Below are 23,684 nucleotides of genomic sequence, written 5' to 3'. Positions count from 1 at the left end.
TACTTCAGTCTAACCACAGACACCTATAATGATCATTCAAAATTTTGGAAGTTAATTAAAAAGCTACAAAATAATCCTGCTTCTTCAGAAATGTAAATACAACAATACTTTAATTAATGATAAAAAAGGATATGTCAAATCTATTTAATGTTAAATTTGACCCCATTGTCAGTGCCTGGTGTGTTGAATGCTTTAGAAACGTTGGACATCAAGAAATCTGCAGGACCTGATAGAGTTGCTGCTCCGATTATTGCACAGGCTGACTGACATTTTCAATTTGAGGATTTTTACAAATACATTTCCTGCTCTATGGAAACAGGCCTACTGTACAAATCGTACTCAGGTTGTTTGGTTTGATTGTGTGTTGTCTGATCTGGTCGTACTGAATAAGGGGGTTTCTCAGGGCTCTGTTTTAGGGCGCTTGCTCTTTTTTACTTTATATTAATCAAATCTGCAACCAGCTTAAATTCTCTTCTTATATGTATGCAGGCGAGACAGTTCTATACTCATCAACACCTTCTCTGAGTGAAGTTTCCACAAACCTTCAAGCTGATTTTACAACCTTATAGATTGCTCTACATGATGCAAAACTAGTCCTGATTGCTAGCAAAACCAAAGTTATGTTGTTCTCCATAAACCTGTGTCTGCAGTTCCTGACACCAAAACTCTGCAAGGTGATACAACTGAGGGTGTAGACTCCTAAATATCTTGATATTTGGCTTAATAGGAATCTTGTCTTTAAACTTCATATTTCATACTTGATAAAAAAGCTAAAATTCACCTTGCATTTTTTTGTATAGATTAAAATCCAGTTTTTCTATTGCTTTACGTAAACGACTTGGAGTAAATTTGTTTCTATCACAGTTGGACTATGGTGATACTATCTACCGATTTGCTCATCCTATTACCTGAGCTAAATTGGATCCCATTTACCATGCTGCCCTAAGGTATATAACAGGATCACAATTTAGGAGTCATCGTTCTACTTTGTACACCCTTGCTGGATTTACTTCACCTAATAATTGAAGGTTATACCATTGGTATATTTTTATATAGAAAGACATTCTAGGAAAATTGCTGTCGTAAATCTGCAACAAGTTCATTGCAGATCAGAACTCCTACAGACTCAGAGCAACCACAGAATCGGGAAAGTTACATCTCTACACACTCTCTCTCTTTCTCTCTCTCTCTCTCTCTCTCTCTCTCTCTCTAAAATCCTACAATGTGATTTCTTGGATTCGTTCCCTCCATTCTGTCTGTCATAGTTGAAGTGTACCTATGATCAAAATGACAGGCCTCTCTCATCTATACACACACACACATATATATATGTGTGTGTGTGTGTATATATATATATATATATATATATATATATATATATATATATATATATATATGTTTTGCACTTGCACATAATGCTGCTTTTACATCTTGGCCAGGGCGTCCTTCTAAAAGAGATTTTCTAATCTCAATGGATTTTATTCCTGGATAAATTACTATCTTAATTACTGTAACTATCTTTGAGCAAGAGAAGTAAGAGTTTTATGTACATGTGACTGATACATGGTTAGTTGGTGGACTACAGAGACAACTATATAAACAGGTGTAGACAGCAGACACTGGGATGATCAGAGGGGGGAAGAGAAAAGGAGGGGGCAGACCAGCACAACAAACTACAAGAACAATGGAGAACAATGATGGTGATGAGATACTTCTAATTAATAACTGAGTTAGTTGATTATGGGCACGGCTTAATGGATCATGTTGGAGTCCCCCCTGCAGCGTAGGCCTATAGCAGCATATCTACAAGACCAGCTGCTCTAGTTTTGTTCTGCAGCTGCAGCTATGACTACTAGTTTACACTAACTAAAGGCTTTACTAAACAGAAACGTTTTAAGTTTGGTTTTAAAGGTGGAGGTGATGTCAGCCTCCTTAACCCAGATTGGAAGTTGGTTCCATAGTAACGGTTCCTGATAGCAGAAGGCCCGTCCTCCAAATCTACATTTGGATACTCTAGGAGTATCCAAACTCTTTACTCTACGAGTAAACCTGCACTCTGAGAACAGAGAGCTCAATTACAGGATGTGCGCATGAGCCAGTACTCAAGGGCGAGTCTTCTGCACGTTTTAGGAGTTTCCCTGCTTCAACACACCCTGATAGATGCGACAGTATCATTAACAGACTTTTACAGACCTTGATGAGATGCTGATGACGACTAGTGATGAGAATCAGGGTGTGTTGAAGCAGGGAAACACCTAAAAACGTGCAGTGTTGTCTGATCTGGTCGTTCTTAATAAGGGGCTCGTACCGGCTCGTGTGCACCCCCTGTCTATTAGGAACATAAGGCACCATCAGATTGTGCAAATGTTGCGGATTGTAAATTGTACTGGGAGCCAATGGAGGGAGGATAACACTGGAGAGACGTGGCCTCTTTTGCTGATTCCTGTCAGCACTCGCGCTGCTGCATTTGGAATCAGCTGGAGGATATTCAGAAAATTACTTGGACATCCTGCTAATAACACATTACAGCAATCTAGTCTAGAAGATACAAACATGTGAATTAGTTTTTCAGCTTCACTCTGGGAGAGGATGCTCCTAATCTTTGTGACATATCAGAGATGGAAAAACACTGTCTTACAAACCTGACTAATATGCTGTTTAAACGAGAAATCCTGATCAAATACACAGATGTAGCACAGCTGTTCAGTGGGGTTTAGATCAGGGCTCATAGGACACTTCAGAACAGTCCAATGTTTTGTTTTAGTCGTTCTTGGCCGTTTCATACTTGTGTTTCTGCATCTGTGAACGTAGAGTCCTTTGTCTCATCTGTCCAAAGGACCCGGAAGCTTCCCAGAGGCTTCGTGTGACGTACCTTGCTCTTGGCGTTCAGCTTGAACCTCTTTGGAGGTGTTCTGGGATATTTGGTGTCCTCGTGTCCGCGTCCAGGAAGGACAGTAAACGCCAGGTAAACGCCTTAGTGGCGTATACCTGGACGTGCTGGATAGGATCATCCAGCTGCTTGAAGACGGTCTTCTGGTCTTCACCTTTGACATGCTGGTCATGAAGGTTCTGATCTCCATGTTCTTGGTGGTGGACGCTATGTTAGCATGCATAAAGGCGTAAATAAGCCTTTTGTCAGGTTTTATGAAGTTTTTTTTCATTTAGTTTCTTCAGAAATACAGTTTTTCTATTTGTTGCCCGAAGGCAACGTTGTGCACTAAGGGGTAATTTTAAAAAGTGTATGTGTGAACATTGTTTTGGAGGGGTAATCAAATTATTACATGTTTGTGTGAAGAGTTTTAGTTCTAAATATGTGTTTTAACCAATTTGTTTACTGGGAATAACTAATTTTCACACATTTCGACAGCCAACATGGACGTAAGACAGTTTTATGGAGGGAAAGTGAGGAACCAGCACATAAGGGAAATCCCACCGGAAAGTGAGGACAGTGAAATAGAAAGCAGTGACAATGATGAGGACTGGACTCCACAGCAAGGTTTGAGCAGAAGTGAAAAAATAGGGCATACAATATTGTTTCTGTTTATTATTGATCTCATTTTTACATTGTGGAAGGGAACTGTGTTAGCTAAGATGAGGTTCGAGATATCAAGCTGTAGTCTTCATATTGTGTTATTAAAGGTAATATTAAAAACAATTTCTTAATAATTTAATACCTCTATAACCTTTCAAGATGGAGAAAGCGAGGATGAAGAGGAAGAGGAAGAAGAGAAAGACCCGAATGATGAAGAGCCTCCTGAAGATTACTTCCAAAAACCTCGATGGAGAACATTTCATTCAGCTATTCCACCAGAACATCCTGAATTGGCAGACATTCCTCCTCCACCTGGTGATATTCAGTCTCCTTACCACTATTTCAAATGTTTTTTTTCTGATGAGATCCTTGAGCACACTGTCAATGAGACAAACCTGTACAGTGTCCAGGTCAATCCTACCAAGCCCCTCAACCTCACAGTTGAAGAACTTGAACAGTTCTTTGGTACAGTGCTGCACATGTCACTGTACAAGGCATTCACTGTGTGGGTACGGTGCGCTTGAATCGCTTGCCAGGCAGTTGTATGGTGAAAGATGATGACCTGAAAAAATCCGGGCGTGGATCCTTCCAGGAAAAAACTGCTCGTGTTGGAAGTACTGAGCTGCATGCAGTCAAATGGCGTGACAACAGGTCAGTCACCCTCCTGAGTAGCTACATAGGTGCCCACCCTGTATGCGAGGTTGACAGATGGGACAAGCAGCAAAAACAAGTCATCAAGGTCCCATGCCCTGCAGTCGTGTCCACATATAATCAATACATGGGAGGTGTTGACTTGTTGGACTCTCTGATATCCTTATACCGCACAAACATCAGATCAAAAAAGTGGTACCGCCGTCTTGTCTTTCACTTCATAGACATGGTGGTGGTGACATGTTGGCTCATGTACAGGAGGGATTGTACCGACAATGGAATGACAAAACGTGACAACATGCGGCTTTACGCCTTCAAGTCACAGATTGCACATAGTCTGTGCAAATACCAAAAGGATGGAAGGAAGAGAGGACGACCCAGTGGTGGAGTTTCTCAGCAGCTCGAGGCAAAGAAGAAAAAGCAGGGACCCACGGCTCCCATCCCCAACCAAAACATCCGCTTAGACAAAACATCCCACTGGCCAGTGATGTCTGAAAAGAAGGGAAGGTGCAGGGTCCCTGGGTGTCCAGGAACACCAAAGGTCATGTGCAAAAAATGTGATGTGCACCTCTGCTTTACTACACAGAGTAACTGTTTTGTGAAGTTTCACATTGAATGAAATGCGCTCAGACAAAACCTCCCACTGGCCATTCATGGATGAGGAGAAGGGAAGGTGAAGAAATGGAGGTATGTGAAGAAAGTGTAGAAGGGTAGGTCAAGAAATTGATGTATGAGAAGAGAGTGTAATGTGTAATCTGCCTTACTACACGGTTCATGAAGTTTCAGTTTTTTGTTTAGCCTCTTTCAGTCTCGATAGGCGTACATGATATTGATGATATTTACACAATGTTATGTGTATCAGAAGTGTTCTTTTTATGAAATGGTTGTTTATTATTTTTAAATATTATGTTGTACTGCTTTCTAAGCATTGTCTCATGTTATGTAAATTAGTTATATTCTCTGCGATTGTGTACCATTAGCGCACAACGTTGCCCTCAGGCAACAGAAAAATATTTTGGAAAGGGGGGTGTCCAAATATAATTTTTTTTTTTTTTTCAATAAAATGTCCCCAAATTAACTCAAAAATGGTGTGGAGTATTTTTTATCATGCATCACCAGAATGTATGCAGTATCTAAAACCGCAGAGTTTCCCCCACACCAGGATGGTTCCACCTAACCTGTCAAATGCCACCTGGCTTCACCTGTCAATCACTTGGACCAACGATGGAGTCGTGGTTGAAGCGTAGCAGCAATATTTTTATGTTTAATAAATCAGTTACTGATGGCACAGTGCTCTGTCTTTTTTTTACAACCAAAAGTTTTCTGCCCTGGTTAGGGGGTACTTGGCTGAAAAATATTTCACAGGGGGTACATCACTGAAAAAAGGTTGAGGACCACTGGTGTAGATCACTCATCTGCGTTACCTGCACCAGCAAGACGCTGCTCTCTGCTGCACCATTAACACGTTAAATGTAGCATTTTCTTTGTTCTGCAGCGATATTACTGCAAAAATGCATTTGAAAGACACTTTAAATATTATTGTTTGACTGGTATCATTCCACTTGAAATGACTGTCATGTTTAGTGATGGTTTTGAGCTGTATAGATAAAATTAGTTTGAATTTCTGTTTTATTTTCAGGGTCAGAAACATCTGTTGCTAGATTGTCTGATGGGTGAGGTAGCCCAGACTAAATGTAGCATTTTCTTTGTTCTGCAGTAATATTGCTGCAATAAAGCATTTGAAATACACTTTAAATATTCTTGTTTTGCTAGTATCATTCCGCTTGAAATTATGGGAAAATGCATAATTTAGTGTTGAATAACGTGCCAGGCATGTGCACCCCCTCTGATCTGAGATGCAGCCCTAGTCATCATTTTCTAGAACCGGCCCTGCTTTAACTCGTCAAACTGACCCAATATTGCTTTACTTGTCACCGTGGTCTAATTACGTTACATCTTTTCTGGTCTCATCTAATTTGTTGAACCACAGTTCAAAAACAATGCCTGATTGTCAGTAAATGGTGTAGCATTAAGTTTAGTCAGTTTCAACTTCTTTCATGTGGGTTTCATGTGAGTAATGGTTGTTAGTGGAGCATCTCCAACGATCAATGAGCCCCTCTGTTACCCAACACCTAACTGTGCCACAGGTCAGAGGGGAATGTCCAAATTAAACTTTGTCCTATGACAGAAGAGTTCCATAGCGGCCACGTGGACAGTAACGGTACAAACTGTACGAAGAAAGACACCTGAGAGCATCGGCTTGTTTTTTAGAAAAAATATTTTATACATCATGCAGCTGGTACATCTTTCTGAAGTCATTCGGCACAAACATCATTTACACACAAAGTACTTTCCACATCCCAGAAAAACACACCAACACAAACCAGTTCTCATTCTCTCTAAAAGAGGAGTATAGCTCTCTGAAGTGATGTTAAAACTAATATTTACACACCAACACTTCACCCGAAGCCGCATCAGTCAACAGTTACAACCAGCTACTAGGAAGCAGTTTAATTAAACCAGTGGACGTTAAAGTCCAAGTCAGTCACATGTGGTGGATTACGTAACGGTGCGTGTTAAACCCCCATCAAAGGTTAAAGAACTGTTTGTAAATGTTGACCAGCTACTTCTGATGAAAAGAACTAAAATTTACATTTAAACTAAACAATAAATATAATATGATGAGTATAATATTCCTTTAAAACTCAAGATAAATACACTGCCAGCAGGCCTGGAGGCACTTTGGGGGTCGAACAGGTGGAACTGTGACGGGTTCGGGTCGTCACGGAAACGTTACCCTGACTGATGGAAGACACGGGCCGCCGTTTATCAAACTGATAAATTTAACGTGCTGGAGTTTCTGCACTTCACAAACCGGACTAGAGTTTTTTTTAATGTATAAATGCTTCATTTTAAAGTGTAAAACTTGTCCAATAGCTAAGAGGTTAATGAAAACACCCACTGAAGTGTTTTCTGGAGCGTCGGCCTGTTACGTCTGCGCAGAAGAAAGTTGCAGCAGTTTTATTTCCCTTCCAGTTCTCTACTTAGTTTCTTCCCTTTTTCTGGATTCGTGAAGGTTGTTTCTGATTTCTCAGCGATTTAAAGAGCTTTTGTGATAACTGTTGCAGATTGATCAGCCACAACATTACAACCATCCTGTTCTGCCAGGACCGCTTCAGCCTGAACGTCGTGGATTTTCCACATCTCCAAGCTTTCACCTTGAGATTCTGGCTCGTCACGCCTCATTGTGTTGATCCGACACGTCCAAAGCTCTGGGCGGCCGTTAAAAACATGCAACACCTAGCCACCTGCTCCATATCTTCAACACAAGTCTCTGGTCTTCTACAGAGGACTTTCCAGATGGTTCTGTGTACGAAGCCATCTGGTCTGATTCCTCCAACTTCGGGAAGCAGCGACAGCAGTGACGTCCAAAACACTAAGCTCCACCTCTAACAGCTCGTTGCAGTAACTCTGCTCTTAAAGCGCCTTTTTTTATGATCTTTTCATACATTAAAACATAAATTATACTATAAGCAACCATGACAACAAGACCTCGGATCTGCAGGAGCTGAAGAGGAAATAGCACGTAGAGCAGGAGCAAAGCTTAGACAACTAATTTCTCACGTCGCCATGGCGAGGACGCAGCAGGAACTCGTTTCACAGAAACACGGCTCCAGGATCACATTCTGGACTCCAGCAGCTGTGTAGAAACTACAGATGGAGCGGTTGGAGTAAAGGATGAGGGCTTGTAAGCCGCTGTAAAGCAGGACCTGTCACTGAGAAGCAGCATCCCTGCACCCCGAATCCTGCACTGCTGGGCGTTTCTCTTCTCAGCTTTTTACTGACGCCTCCTCTTCAGCAGGACAACAACCAGCTGCTCAGGATGGTGGAAGCAAACAGGTTTTAGGAGGTGTTCACCCATCCTCTAGGATCCAGATCTATGCTGGAGCTGATCCACCAGTCAAACACCGCCTGACCCACAGGACACCGACGGTGTCCACGCTCACCTCCTAGATTCTTCACAGAGCCGGTTTACATGTTGTGGCTGATACATATCTTTTGATACAGACAAAAGTGCCTGTGCCTTTGAGGACATTACTGAGACTTCATTCATGTTAGTCTCATTTAAAGTTTTGGAGATCACAAGAGTAAATTTGTCTAAGGAGGACTGTAGGAACAACGTTTGTGACAGTCATCTGCAGAGGTACAGCCCTAAATTCATTTCCTCCCAGCTGGACTTGAGCTGAAACTTCTCACATTCTCCACCAGGTTTATTTTTACTGAACTTTGAAGAAAGGATCCGACTATTCTGGGCAGCAGTTAAACTCCCAGAGATCCCAAACTGCACACCCAAGTGGCCCACATCTGGTGGGGATCGTTTTATTGTTTGTCTAGTCTGCTGTAAAACAGATAGGAACTTCTTCAGTCTGTATTTTGGACGTAGGCATAATCCCTTTACACATTACTTGGAAATTCTATTAAAAGAAAAAAACACAAACAGTATCTCCAAGCTCACTGACAGTTTCAGAGCAGAAATGTGTCACTGGACACCGTCGGCAGGGCTGAGAGCGTCTAAAACAGAGTTCTACATAAACCAAAATCAAAAACGGTGAATTTAAAAGTAACGATCACACTTCATTAAAACATGTCAGTGACTGCTGTTCCAGCAGAAATGAAGCACAACAATGCTACATTCATTCAAGTCACGGGAGTACCTCTCTACTTCAGAGCTTAATCTACATGCATGTGTTGATTCTTAGAAGTCTGATAAACAGGGGGCCCTGCCTGGCGTCTGTCCAGCAGCCAGTTCGGCCCCTGACATGATCACATGAGGGGCGGGTGGGGGCTCACAAACACTGCTGATATTGCACACTCTGAAAGAAAGCAGCCCCCCCCCCCCCCCTTTGCCGTTAAACTCTACAACTCTCCGGTCAAACGTGGATAACAATGAAAGCAAAAGTGTAACATAAGATTAAAAACAGTTCAGCACCGTTTGCAAGGCGAGTGTGATCCTGACAGGTTACAGTACATTCACGTTACACATGCCTCTCTCACACGACTGCTGTGTGGGATGATGGGAAATGCTGCTTCCACTTTATTTCTTGTTCCTTTGTGCAGAGCTCAGGTTTAAACGCATCCAGGTTTAAACTTAACTCCACCTGGACCCTCATTAAACATGTTTATTTAGTTTACTTTGGAATACATCCACCTGATCCCTCATTCTTTTATACTGCTGTTGCTGCTGAGAATCGTGGACTTTTAGGTATTGATTTAGTCACATTGCTTATATTTTTTTGTCTACTCTACGCCCGTTTTAGTCCCATTAGAGCTTCCCTGCTTACCTCAAAAATCATCTTTGTTTTGTTTGATTATTTTTATCTATATTTATCTAACTCTACTTCATTTCTTAAATACTGTTCTTATATTTTGTTTTTGTTGTGCTTGAGATATAAATAAAGTCAAAGGGTTTTATAGTGAACAGGATTAAAAACTACTGTAATTATATTTACGATAATTTTCTTTCTCTACAAAAATGTAATAAAATAGATATAAATGCCCTGTTATTTTTCCCACAGTGCACTGCAGTGTCTTTAAACAGCTTATTTTGTCTGACAAAATCCCCAAATGTGGAGTTTTACAATCAGATTTGACGAAGACCAGTAACAAATCCTCACATTTGAGAAGCTGAAACCAGCAAATGTTCACTTAGAAATATTTAAAAGTCTGACAAGTTGATTTGACTTGTTTTGATCTAGATTATTTAGCAGCTGCTTTAATGAACTGGTTTACATTTTCAGTAACTTTTAAAGATTCAATGTCAAACATTTTATGATTCCAGCTGGCTTTTCAGATGTGGGGTCACGCTTTTAGATTCTTGTGCAAGTATCCCGCGTGTCGTCGTCTGTCACAGTTTTGTCTAGTTTGCCTTTTTCTACTAGCTGGTTTCGAGGACGTAACAGCAGCTTCTGTTTTTAGATTTGATGCTACGCCGCTGGTTTTACAGCCAGATGCCGATACAGCTCTGACACCGGGGGTTGCATGAGTTTGAAACAGAGGTGACAATCTTCATCGGCTCTAAAAAACTGAGACGGTAAATAGTTTTAATTCTCGTGGGAAAGGCACTGCAGTTTTCACTTAGAGCACAGGAAGTGTCTTCTGTCTCTTTGGCATCGTGTTTGCTTGTGTGTCTGTGTTTGTGGAGCTGGACCAGCTGTCGCTACGTGTGGTGGACCTCGTGGAACATGAGCTCGCGTGGGATGGCCGTCTCGGCTCCGTGGATCTTGGAGGCGCGACGCTCGAACGCAGAAACCATTTGCTTCACCACCTCGTCGAAGAAGACGTGAGCGAGCTGTGAGTGAATGAGAGAGCGAAACTCGAAGGAGATCTGAGGAGCCAGAGAAGGAGAGGGGACAAGTTAAAGTTAGCAGCTGGGCTTCGCACTGGACATGTCGTCCATGTGCCGTCCTTCATGGATGCTTGCGTGCGACAGCTTGAAACTGATCTACAGAGCTGAGACACGCAGAGAAGGAGCACATGATCACAGTCGAGTTGACCCGCAATGTCACACACATCTTTAACATGCCTCATTGCTGCTGTCAACGAGCCGTTTTTACTCACAGAAAAATCCACAGTGCAGGTTCGAGGGTAACCAGGAAGCCCCGGGCTGAAACGCCAAACCGTCTCCAAGTGGTTGAACAATTTTCCTTCTGAACAGGATGCCTGAAACCAAACAACATGTACAACCTGACATTATTCTCAATAAATTAGCGGTTTTAAAACACGAGTACCACCAAATATCAAACACTCAATCACTTCTCGACTATTACTGCCCTAAAACTGACATAACCAGAAACACAGCTTCATGTTTCTCTGTACATTTGTGTGCAGATTTTTGTCTCAGAGTCAAGAAGGACCATATAAGGTCTTAGATTTTGTCATCAGATCTTAAAGAACTGATGTACATCGTGCTGGTCGTAAAGATTTAGGACAAGGGCTTCAGCATAAAGCTGCTTATTTGGGTATGTTTGACCAGACTGTGGGCCAGGGCTCGGCAAACATCCCCCCACAGCTCTCTGTCGTCAGGAAGGGGGGTGTCAGAGTCAACCAATGTTCACACCTACTTTGTGAAACTCACATATTTGTGAACACAGACCATCTCCCAACAGAAACCATGTGAAACCATGGATCCCTTTCAGATAACACAGCTCATCCCTGCCTCCACCAGCTTTTCACTTCAAAAACTACTTCTGCTGTAAGAATACAGAAACGTGGCGTTTTGCCTTCGTGAGCTGGATGCAGCCCCTTACCTTGACCATGTGAGGGCGCACTGTCGTGATGAGAGAGGTGTAGTTTTCCACCACAGGGGGGAAGCCCACCGACAGTTTGGCCTTGCAGAAACCGGACCGCTTGAACACGACGTCAGACTTCTTACACCAGGGAACAAAGAGGCGGTAGTTTTCCACACAGGCCACCACGTCATATATCTCCTGCATGGAATACCTGCAGAAAAGGGAGGGAAGGAGGTTCAAGGACTGCATGTGTGGCCAAACACCCAGCAAGGCTCGGCTCCGTTTAAACCCGTGACCCAGAACAGTGTTTTTATAAACAAATGAAAATGTACAAATAAAACAAGACAAGAAAGCTGGAATGACATCAAACAAACAGTGACACAAGATAAAGGCATGGCATGCTGAATGAGGGACGGGTGGAGACGGTGTCCAGCAGCACTGTTGCGTAACTCCAGCTGAGAGAAAATAGCCGTCTTGTCCCACGTCTATTTATACCTGCAGATTTAGTGATTATGACCTCTCTGTGGAACACGAGAGGACATTCAGTGCATCAAACTTGCATGCAGAGAGAACCGCAGACAGAACCCTGACATTCGGAGCACTTTTTATGAACCTTTGATGTCACAAGGACAAAACACTTGATATCTGAATGTTCCTTACACGCAACGTCCTATTACTGCCGCACGTGTCCACAGTGATTAATGGACGTGATTTTCCACATCATCCACTGTGAAATGCTGCCGTGTCTGTCCGCTAACCGGTTCGAAGGCCGTCCTCTTTGCTGTGGACTACTTACAGAGTCTAGTAAGCCACCTGAACTAGTAAAAACTCCAGGACATTTCCCTGTTACAGCATGTACAAAAGAACACAGCTGATAATTAATCTTCTGAAGGCTGAAGCTGCCAGCTGACAGGAGTAGTTCTACCCATCTATCACGTCAGATTATTTCTGTGTGAAAGCATCTCTCGTGGAGAATCTCCGTCACCGGTGCATGTGGACGATGTATGCAAGGACAAATTTCAAATTCAACTACAGAGGAAAACATATTCCACAAATTAAAGGAATCTGTTAGGGAATCCGAGGTTCAAGCTTCTCAATTGTTTGATTTTACTTAAAGATTTTTGCCATTTTAAGATTTAACTCAAATGAAAACTCAGCATTAATGAACACACATTCAATAAAAACTGAAAAACATATGCATAGTTTTTGGTGGGCACTCTTCCCCTTCTCCCTTACAATAAAAAGGAGATCTTTTTGTGCTTTTAATGATTACACAGGAAAAAAAACAACTCTTATTGCCACCATATTTGACCACCTGACTCCTGCCGTGATGCAACCGTTTCATTTGATTAAAGCAAATATATAAAGAACTATAAAACGAGGTAAATGTTTCACATGAAAGTAAGGAAGGAGTTAAGAGAAGAGATAACATTTTTCCAATAGCTTCAAGGTGAAATATGTCATCAGTGCCGTCATCAGACGGTATTAAGGCTCTGTTCAGACCTGGCGTTCCGCCCAAAGCAACTGTCAATCCTTTTTAGCTTTTGTGGGTTTTCCTTACTCTCCCCATTTACTCATCTTGATAATTAAGTGGGTAGAAACAGCTGCCCTTCTGACAGAAGTTTGCTGGATCTACCCTCGACCCTGTCGCGTACCAAAGTGTCCCTGCAGAATCCCGACTCGGCCCTCTACGCTACAGCAACAAATAATAATAATTACTTTGTGCTCATATCTCATCTGTCACATAACTGAGCTGATTAACATGTCCACCGTCTCAACACGTCACCATTCATACACTATGGTTCTCTTTAGCCATCTACGTGCATGCTGAACTGCCCCGTGCACTTCCTGAGCATGAACAATGAACATTCACCCGAGGGAAAACCAAAAAAAAGGAATCTGCATGATTTGGGTGGGTCATGTTTTTCAGGTTGGAAAATGTGGAATTCCAAAGACTTCAGAGGAATCTGGGCCTCCAGACAAACCGAGGTCATTTTAAGTTTACAAGTGTACAGAGTATGTATACAGAGGACTTTCTGTACAAGCATCCCCTTCTGGTCGCTGATACTAACTACTGATGTCACCAAACTACTATTAACACACAAGGAGGAGCAGACCTACAAAATACACCTACAGCTGTTTTAAACCAGTAATGTTGATTTAATGTCAAGTGTGACATAGTTAGACATTTATGCATGTCATTGATCAATGAAACACATCTTCAAATAGCTTCAAATTAAGTAAAATATATGGTGTTTAGCAGACATAAAAATTCAAATACAGAAGGTTTTGGGGGAGAAAAACTCCATAAATCTTCTAAAAACTGTCGAACACTCATTTAAAGTCATCTTAGGATGAGCCCAATATGAACTTTTAAGTCAGAGTCATGTGCTATTGGAAGAAGCTTTCCTGTCTAAGGACGACGTCTTCCTGTGTCAGTGTTGAAGCACAGCGTGAGCTGAAAAAACACAAAAGCAGGAGAGAACCGTCCAACAGGAAAAGGCTCAGACATTATCAATAAGGGCTGAGAAGGATGGCGTCTCGTCTGACTTCAGACACGTGACGTGGGCGGTTTCAGCGAGCGCAGACCTACCCAATGATGCGGCGCTCAGAGTACTCCTTCCTCTTGGAGAAGGAGTCAGGGATGTTGAAGAAGCTGCGCACAGGAAGCAGGGCGGTGCGTGGAGGCATGGCCGCGCCCAGCAGGGGAGGTACACGGGTCATCAGGATCCCACATGATGACAGGTATCTGATCACAAAACAAACAAGGAGGAGGACACAAGGTGAGGCTCAGAGTTCACGCAGAGACACACAAACAAGGTCACCAAATTTAGATTGGAATCCAACTTTGATTTGACCTCAATGCAGCTTCAGATGAAAACACTTCCATCCAGGAGAACCAAACCGTCCATTTAATGACTGTTTATATTATTACATAGCAGCAATTATAGGGCTCATTTGCTTTTTACCATCCCTTCTTCACCATACAAGGCTTCAAGTGCTCCAAAAACATGCTCGCTTCTGAAGAACGCATGAACTGTGCATACTCTCATTCCACACACTTTTTCTTTTTTTTATGACCAATTTTCTTTTTAAGATTGACTCGTCCCCCCCGTGTGCATCCACGTGGTGCCATGGACATCGTAGAACAGGGCACCACAGGTGTTGGGGATGACAGCCAACTACGACAGGCAACTTAATCTGTGGGGCACGTCCCTCAGCGGAGGCCAATCACGGTGCCTGTGCAGAATGCTGCCGTCACAAGCAGCGAGCCCCGACTTCGGTTCCCGGCTGAAGTCAAGGTTAGAGTTCTGCGTGTCCCCTTTCTGGATTATTAGAGTCCTCATTCATGGTGTCAGGGGGACTTTGGCTAAAGGGTGTTTACTTAATTCCACTTATGTAGAGCCTTAACTCCAGCTTTGATGACTGACTCACTGCTCAGTTGTAATTTGATTGTATTAGTAGATGATCAAAAGTGAGTTTTTACAACGAGAAAGTATGTGAGTGATTGGCATTTTAACCTATAACTGATGAGTAATACCAACAAAAAGGGAGGGCTTCGCCTTTTTTAAATGAATATCATCATCATGATTATTATTTGTTAATCCAGAAGCTGTGCCTAATGATTCTGTCATTTCTAAACAGACTTCTGTTTGACATGCAAACTTTCCACTACTTTCCAAGATTTCACAACGTGTTGAAACCAGTCTATTTTGGCAGTCGAGTCACAAATTACTTAAACAGAAAATGAAACCTTGTAAATATTCAATTGATCAAAAAAAAAAAAAAAACCTACTCCAAACGCTTTAACACAGAGCATCAAATCTCTTCTTGGAAAAGGATTTAAGATTATCCAGCAGCTTTGAAGGTTGCTAATTAACTTCCCTTTGATTTAAGTAATCAAATGCTCAATATAACCCAGCAGATCTAAAACCTACAGATAACAACATCTTGTAAACTAGGTCAGCTGCCACGAAGCAATTTGAATAGACCGTGATGAGTAAAACTCACGGTGGCTCTGTGTATCACAATGAACCAAGTCCACAGAGACTCTGGACAAGAGGGTGTCGATGCACAGTAGGGCTGTGCGATTAATCGATTTTAAATCTAAATCGGATTTATTATTCAAGACGATGTTAAAAAAAGGAAAATCGGAAAATCGATTTTCCTTTTTTGGAGCTGTCTGAATTACAGACAGAGCTCATCTAGTCATCTTTGTTTGGTCAAGAAAATTGTAAATGTTGTCACTTTACTAAACTCAAGGAGGATTTACAGTATCTTTCAATTGCACTTAATTCCCAATAGGGAAATTTGTTTGCTATTTTTCTTTAAAAATAAAGATAAGATATTTGAAACAATTTATTCCATTGCCTTTTGTAGTTTTACCAAAAAAATCGAAATCGAAAATCGGGTTTTCAGAGAAAAAAAAATCGGGATTTTATTTTTGTCCAAAATCGCCCAGCGCTAATGCACAGTCACCTCCATGCAAGTGATGAGCAGCTAAAAAACTTGGGTTACTTCAAGGATGATTAGAATTAGAAAACCCAGCCACTCTACCATATTTATCATGCTCGCACTGCAGCCAAAACCTGAATAACAACCCAGTTCTTCCCCCCAGGCCAATCAATATGTACACTACACGTGTCAGCCTGGATGTAGGTCTACAAAGTAAACCTTGCCCTAGTTCCATCACTGGCACCTGCACATCTATGATGCTCTGAAGGTGACATTCTTGGCAGGTCTCGTGAGTTTCCTTCTCCTCAGTAAAAGGTTTCTGTTCCAGCTCGTCACCGGGGTCTTGGTTTACAGGTATGACGGGTTATCTGGCTGCAGGCTGTGCGCTCATCTTCAATTGAAGCTCTTATTTCTGATGGATTTGTTATGAAAAAGAAAACACTAAAGCAACTACATTTTTCGGTGCCGTGTTAAAACACAAACATTAGAGAGCCGCTCGGGTCAATGTGACACTTTTGTTCAGCTCTTCCTGTGATGCAGACAGTTCATGTCAGGTCTATTTGTGTCCACATATTGGCTTCCTGGAAGAACAACTCTGGAGCCATAGTTCCACATGATTTGTCTATACAGCATGCAGGGTTAACCTTTAAAGCTGCCTACACTGACAGTTCATAAATTAAATTAAGATGTGTGGAAAAAGGGGCAACTTTATCTTTATTCTGAAGCCGATAAGTGCTCTTCAGAGTTTAAAATAGGACATTTTGAACATTAATATTATGGTGAGCAGCAGTTTGCTGGAATAATTTATGAGAAAGTCACTTTCATCCTTTCATCTGAGCTGCTTCTTATCAATTCAGTTCAATTCAATTCAATTCAATTCAATTCAATTCAATTCAATGTTATTTATATAGGGTCTATTACAACAGAAGTTGTCTCCAGGCGCTTTCCAGAGACCCAGAACATGAACCCCGAGCAATTACTACATAAATAATGGCAGGTAAAAACTCCTCTAGTGGGAGAAAAACCTTAAGCCAAACAGTGACAAGGAAAAACTCCCCTTTAGGAGGGGCTATCTAGCACTTTCAGTTTCAATGGCTGTTTTTCAAAGTTTCTTTAAACTGAGGTCATCTGCATTTCCATTGTGGACCAAAGACCCATAAACAGTCTGCAATCTGACATGTGGAGAAGACAGCATTTTTGTGGCTGCTGCAATGACTGACGGATAAATGCGAACTTAAGTAGATGGAAGTAGTAAGTGAGAAACTTGTAGTTTTTGTTTAGTTTTCATGTTAAATCCATTCTTTGGGACACTTTTCACTGAATTTTAAATTGGCACATTTGGTTTTAAAAATAAATAAATAATTAAATTGCATCTTGAGCTCAGCTTGAATGTTTTTACCAACGGTAGCAACTAGGGATGTCTGGATCTGACCTTTTCAGTCTTGGTACTGAAAGACTTAGGTGAGTCTATCAGTTGATACCTGATACCGATCCAGTACCCTTGACTACAGGCAGTCTTCAACATTTCTTTCCAAATTAAAATGATAATTTCATAAGAGAAAATGTTTTAGTGACAAAAATCCAGCTATATCTTTCCTCAATATCGGATCTGATATCAAATGTTAAAGTCCGATCAGTACGCCCTTAGCAGCAACCATCTGCGGTCAAAGTTCAAATGAACAGATCTTTATACGGTAATATAGGGATTATTCACGACATGACTCAGACAGAGAGAAAGACGCAGATAAGATTCTGGAAGAACTTGACAGACACATTCAAAGCTTCAAGCCCTGCCTTGAAAACAACGTCTTCAACAAAACGGAGCTCCCTTCTGTGCAGCAGCTGAGAAAGCTGCTTTTGCCTGTTAGTAACAACGTGCCGTTGCTGCGCAGCTCACGAGTATTTCGAAAACTTCCAGAGTTTCCTCAACTGAATAAACCACATCATTAAATTACGGTGTAAGCTGCTCACAAACAGGGTTAACGCTCGCTCTCATGTTCACGTCAGCACCGATACTGTCCTTTCACTTTCTAAATGAGGCCATGGCAAGTGTTACCAAACTGAATCTGGGGTTTCGTGCAGCGTTGCTTTCATCAAAGTTGGCAAATTTCCAACCCTTTATGCCTCAGTGCAAAAGACAGTCAATCAAACCGCTGCTACACAGCTGAAAACAAGTCAGAGAAACCATTCACGATGGGTTGTCTGGAAGCATTACTTACGTAGTATCTAGGAAGAAGTTTGATTGTATGATGAAGGTACGCTGAATGTACCGTCCACTGAGCGTTGCCGTGACGCTGTTGTGAGCCCCCTGTAAGACCAACATTGGTCTGACTTTACATCGTTGGACAGATCTGAAGGGCTCTACTTGAGGGTATGATTTGTTTTGGTGTCTCCGGTGATAATAAATGCTGAATATTTTAATACACTACCATTTAAATGTGGCCGCATATTTCTGCTTCCTCCAGAGTCCAAAAACCAATCTAAACTGTCCAGAGAAGGGACTGATCATGTCATTTGTTTATCACATTTTTAACCGTGTAACCCCGGGGATCAACGTATGACATCCATGTGAAAGACAGTATCAGATTTTCCGTGTTTGTGAGAGACATTCAAAGGAACGTTGCTCAAGTATGTGGTAGCTGAAGACCGCCATCTGACTTCCTGCCTCCCTATGGTGCGTTTCCATAGGGACTTGAACTGTCAGCAACGTTGAAAGCGCGGGTGGTGATGAAAAATGAACCACTATTTTCGACTATCGGATAAAAACAAATTACAATGAGGAGGAGAAAAATGAGAGTTGGTGTGACACTTGACCCCAGCCACATAGCAGCAACATGACTGCTGCTTTAACAGCGGCCCGAAGACCAAGAGGCTGATTTCAAAGAAGTGTTCAGAGGACCTGTCAACTCTAACAAAAGCTTATACCCCACTGGAGGGAAAGGGATTTCTTAGCTGTGCCATGAAATTCTTAAAGGCTGTTCATATTTGCAATGGTCATTAGTCAACGTTTATCTTGAGCTTTGGTCGTGTGGGAGAAAGGAATGTTATGGATGTTTAAAAATGGTATGCAATAATATTGTCCTTTAGCAGAAACCATCCCTTTAAATTACAAACACTCCTTTTATTTGGTTTTCAAGTCAAAGTATTTTTATATGTTGGGCTTCAAGTTTTTTGTTTGTTTTTTCCCTCATGCTTCAAGACCATCAACATTTGCAACACCAGTGCTATGAATAAAAAGTGATGAACATATAATTCTGGGTACTGCAATGGACTGAAAACCTCCAGAGGGATAAATGAGGTATGATAAGGTGCAGCCATGTGTAATGGGTGTGTCCTTTGGTACCAGAGTTGAAAAACCTCACTAATAGAGTTTGAGAAGACATTTACTGATCACTCTCACTTTGTCACAATCCAACATAGACTATTTTCATTCGTTCCAAACAAGCGTCAACAATCTATCATTTCACATTGAGGCTCATACAGAACTAAGTTTTGTTGCAGTTCCTTAACTGACCAATAGAAGCTGGCTCGTAAAAGTGAGCTAATCTTCAATGACTCCCATGTTAAAATGTCCAACTTTAGAGCAGACGTAAACATATTTACAGCCTGGATCAAAACACCATATTGGTCTCAAACATTTGATTTCACAACCATAATGAGCATCATGCTACCACGCTTAGGGAAGCAACCAGGCTTTTGTACGAACCCAGCATCGTATAAACGCGACGGGCATTTTTGTTTTCGCAGTCGAGTGAAGACATTAAACGGTAAATCCTATTGTACACGTCTTTCAGTAGGGTTCAGCTGAAGGAGCGGGGAGAAAAGCTAACTTTGATTGATATACAGTGGGCGTGTTTCCACTATCTTCCGAAGCAATATGGCGGCGCCCCGCATAAAAACAAACCAAAAAAAAGACTAGCTTCAATGCCAGTCTTCAGAAACTCATGGGTCACGTGACTTAATGCTTCGTCCATTCTTTTATACAGTCTATGGTTCCACATAAAGCTCCTGTACCCCCCAGGTTGTCACCTGATACAGTTTTGGCAGCTTTGTTTGTAATCAAAATATGTTCTAAGTCTACAGAGTCCTTGCTTTGAATTTATTGAGCTCACTAATTTCTCTCCCCGGTCTAGAATTGACACACCAAATAAAACAAATTCAACTGTTTCTGTTTCACTCAAATTGTCTCAATCTCACACTTGGCAAAAATACAGTGCTTCTTTGGAGATGCTTTTAATTCGCGTGTTGATTTAGTTGTGCTGCAAGGACATATTTGTAAGATGATGGATTAGTAGGGGAGCTTACACATACTATCAGGATTAAAACAAAGAGCAAAAAAAAAGTATCTGCACTTGCATATCATTTCACAATATCTAAGATGAGAATCACACATATGCAGGGCTATTGTAGGCATCATCTAGCACATTAAAGTGTTCAACTTTTGCTTATGTCTGGCATTCCAGTGAGAGAGACAAAAAAATCTGACTTTTATTGATCAGCTAAGGCCCATTTCAGTTTGTAAAACCAGCTGCTGCAGTCCTGACTGTGGAAAAAAACAAATGTGAAACCACTTACAAACAGTAAGTTTCCTACATTCACTTTTTTTATTTTGGCACACTACTGCCAAAAATTCAGACAAACGGTATGTAGAAAAAACGGAAACAACAAAAAAGAAATACAATGTAACAGAAAAAATGTGCAGGCGGAACCAAAAAAACCCATAAGGGCTTGTTGAGTGGTCCTCCTATAATTAAACAAACAATATCTACAGAGATATGTAAAACATTGGAGACACAACTAAGGAGAATAAGTTAAATTACTAGAAAACAGGAATCTTATCACTTCATGATTTACTCTTCTGGGTCCCAACACAGTTTTCCCTGATTTGCCAACCTATATCATGTGACCACCACCGGATGTTGGATAAACAGCTAATCCTCATCAATGGTATAAAAAACAACAACACAGAGACAAAAGAGGAAGAGCTACTGGTGTTATTGTCCTTAGTATCAGCGTTTCTGCTGTTCATTTCTTTAAATACTGACATGCATAGGAGATAGGTCCAGTGGATCATCATGTAAAATACATTCCTGGTGGTGTAGACACATGACACCACACAGTTCTTTGTATTTGGCCGAAAACATTATTGAACCCAACACAAGAGGATTTCTTCAGGGTCCATCAATTTCAGCAGACTAAAATCATTCAAAACCCTCAATAAATTCAATAAATTCTTCAGAGTCAAAGCCTCAAAGGTTGATCGAAAACAAGCTACTCACTTAAGTCTTGTCTTTTATCTGCATATTTGAGCCGTTTACACCACAATACATTATTAAAACCACTGAGCAGACCTATGGAGGTTCCTGGAACCAACTGTGGATCATTTATATAAATTAACTGTTAATAAACTTAGTTAGCTAGTGGGCCTCAGACAAAATATCCAAAAGAACTGCTATGGGATGACAAAAACAGAACAATACCCAACGACGCTAAAGATGACAAGAGACACAACAAACAATCATAAATTTGTGACAAGATTCAACTCGTACTTCTTGATCCCCATTACTGAAACTACCTGAAACAGCTTTCTGCAGAGACCTGACACAGCTGGACTCATGCGCAGGTGTGCTGGAGAAGATATAGGTTAAGAAACTGGAGCAGGGGCAACAACCCACCTCAACACAGTGCAGGAGCTGGATTGAACCAGTGCTTGTAGACAAAGGGGGTCTGTTCAAACACTGATCATTCCAAGGTTTAATGGGCCTGCTTTGTTCCAGACATTTTAAAGCTGCGCTTCTGTTCAGGCACAGCAACATATATTTAGTACCAAGTACGAGGCAACTGGCTCAGGGGGACTTGGAGGGCTTTGAAAAAAATAAAAATCCTAAAAACATTCATTCTCCAGTCATCAAAAAAAATGTTACTCATTAGTTTGTTGTCACACTGGACGTTATCTTTAACTCCTCCTGTTAAGTGTTTTAAAAAGATACCTAAAAATTTTTAGTGGTGTGCAAAAGAGTCATGTAGTGTGTGATTAACAACAAATTTCTATAATGTAAAGTTGCAACAATTAATCAGCTGACAGAAAACTGCCAAATATCAGACATCATCTTTATAATGAGAGACCTTCAGCGTTCTTATTCTTCACTGGTATTGCATTTAAAGAATCTTCTGTGATGGCTTTACACCAGAAAGCATATTACATTCCCTTACTACTTATATTACCTTATTATTCTTACTTTACAGGACTGTCTCGGAAAATTAGAATATTGTGATAAAGTTCTTTATTTTCTGTAATGCAATTAAAAAAACAAAAATGTCATACATTCTGGATTCATTACAAATCAACTGAAATATTACAAGCCTTTTATTATTAATATTGCTGATTCTGTCTTACAGTTTAAGATTAAGTTTCCCAGAATATTCAAATTTTTGGAGATAGGATATTTGAGTTTTCTTAAGCTGTAAGCCATGATCAGCAATATTAAAATAATAAAAGGCTTGCAATATTTCAGTTGATTTGTAATGAATCCAGAATGTATGACATTTTTGTTTTTGTAATTGCATTACAGAAAATCCCAATATTCTAATTTTCTGAGACAGTCCTGTATTTTCACGTTGAATGTCTGAAACTATATTTTATGTGAAATTGTATTTTATGTCTGCTCTGTGTGCCCGTTGTAATAACCGCTGGGGATTTTGAATGTTTCTATAGAGCTTAACATGGATATGTTAGGTAGTGTCTCAGCTACTCACAGCTCAGTGCGCCTTCATTAAACACTGTCACATTCCACACAGTTCAACTCTTGTAAAGCATTTACAACGCCGGTACAATTTTGTTGTAACATTGTTCATCATTTAATACAGACATGATTATGGAAAAGAACATTGACTCTGGGGAAAGCAACATTTAAAGGCAGCGGTATTAAAGCAGTGAACATGATAAATGTATTGTGATGGGGACCCGTCCTGCTCTCCTGCAACTACGCCCTTGATAGTGAGACCCCCCCACAAAAAAACAAGGGTTATTAGTTAATCTAGGTTGGTGAGACGCTGTCAATTAAGAGTTTGATTAAACCTAACCAAACTAAAATACCGTTTCGCCACCATTAAACTGAAGTAGGCTACTCGTTAACTGCGTTAAACCTGAATTATGGTTCTGCGTTAAATCGACGCAGCCTTTAACGTAGTAACTTCGCTGTCTGGCGGGTGGCGTTGCCATGGGGGATCCCTGCAGAAACAGCCTCCTCGTCAACAGAACTAGAAAAAAGGAGAGAAACTTGTTTACCTGACACTGCTCCGTCTCTGAGCGTCCCGGCCGGCTGTGCTCGGGAGCTGCTTCATGTACTCCGCTACTCTCCCCAGGCTCCTGCCTCCTCTCGCCATCTTCTCTGCGCTCTCGCTTCGATGCGACGAGCAGCTCCCTGGCAGGCAGCGTACACACGCTGGCCCCGCCCCCCGGCCCGCCCCCTCGCCTGCCATTGGTCAGCTCGTACGCACGGAGCTCTCCTATAGGCTGGGTAGGATGGTTTCGTCAGCAGAAACCACTGACGCTTGTACCAGTCACGAGATGCGGACCCAGGTCAGGTTACGGCGTCTGTTGGCAGGTTCACAGGGTTTCCTGGGTTAAATACACACGAATGAAATGGTTGTTCCCAGTTCTCTTTGATTTCTCTCGCCCTTTTGCTCACAGATGCAAAACATGAACATTTACAAACAGTTTGGGCTGTTTGTGGGCGTTGTTGGCGAGCCATTTG

General features: G+C 41.4%; 1 protein-coding gene across 1 annotated transcript; it reads right to left on the bottom strand.

Moving 5' to 3' along the window:
- Window positions 1–6,443: 6,443 nt before the first annotated feature.
- On the bottom strand, window positions 6,444–23,329 carry coq10b (coenzyme Q10B). The gene is made up of 5 exons (XM_061723185.1): window positions 23,216–23,329; window positions 14,066–14,221; window positions 11,491–11,683; window positions 10,802–10,903; window positions 6,444–10,568 (listed from the first exon to the last, which is right to left on the bottom strand). Exons 1-5 carry the CDS (start codon window positions 23,311–23,313, stop codon window positions 10,401–10,403), a joined length of 717 nt encoding a protein of 238 aa, XP_061579169.1. The 5' UTR covers window positions 23,314–23,329; the 3' UTR covers window positions 6,444–10,400.
- Window positions 23,330–23,684: the final 355 nt, after the last annotated feature.

The sequence above is a fragment of the Cololabis saira genome, chromosome 6, assembly GCF_033807715.1.
Source record: "Cololabis saira isolate AMF1-May2022 chromosome 6, fColSai1.1, whole genome shotgun sequence".
Taxonomy (NCBI): domain Eukaryota; kingdom Metazoa; phylum Chordata; class Actinopteri; order Beloniformes; family Belonidae; genus Cololabis; species Cololabis saira.
Note: the sequence above shows the minus strand (reverse complement) of the source record. Positions and strands in the feature narration are given on the sequence as shown.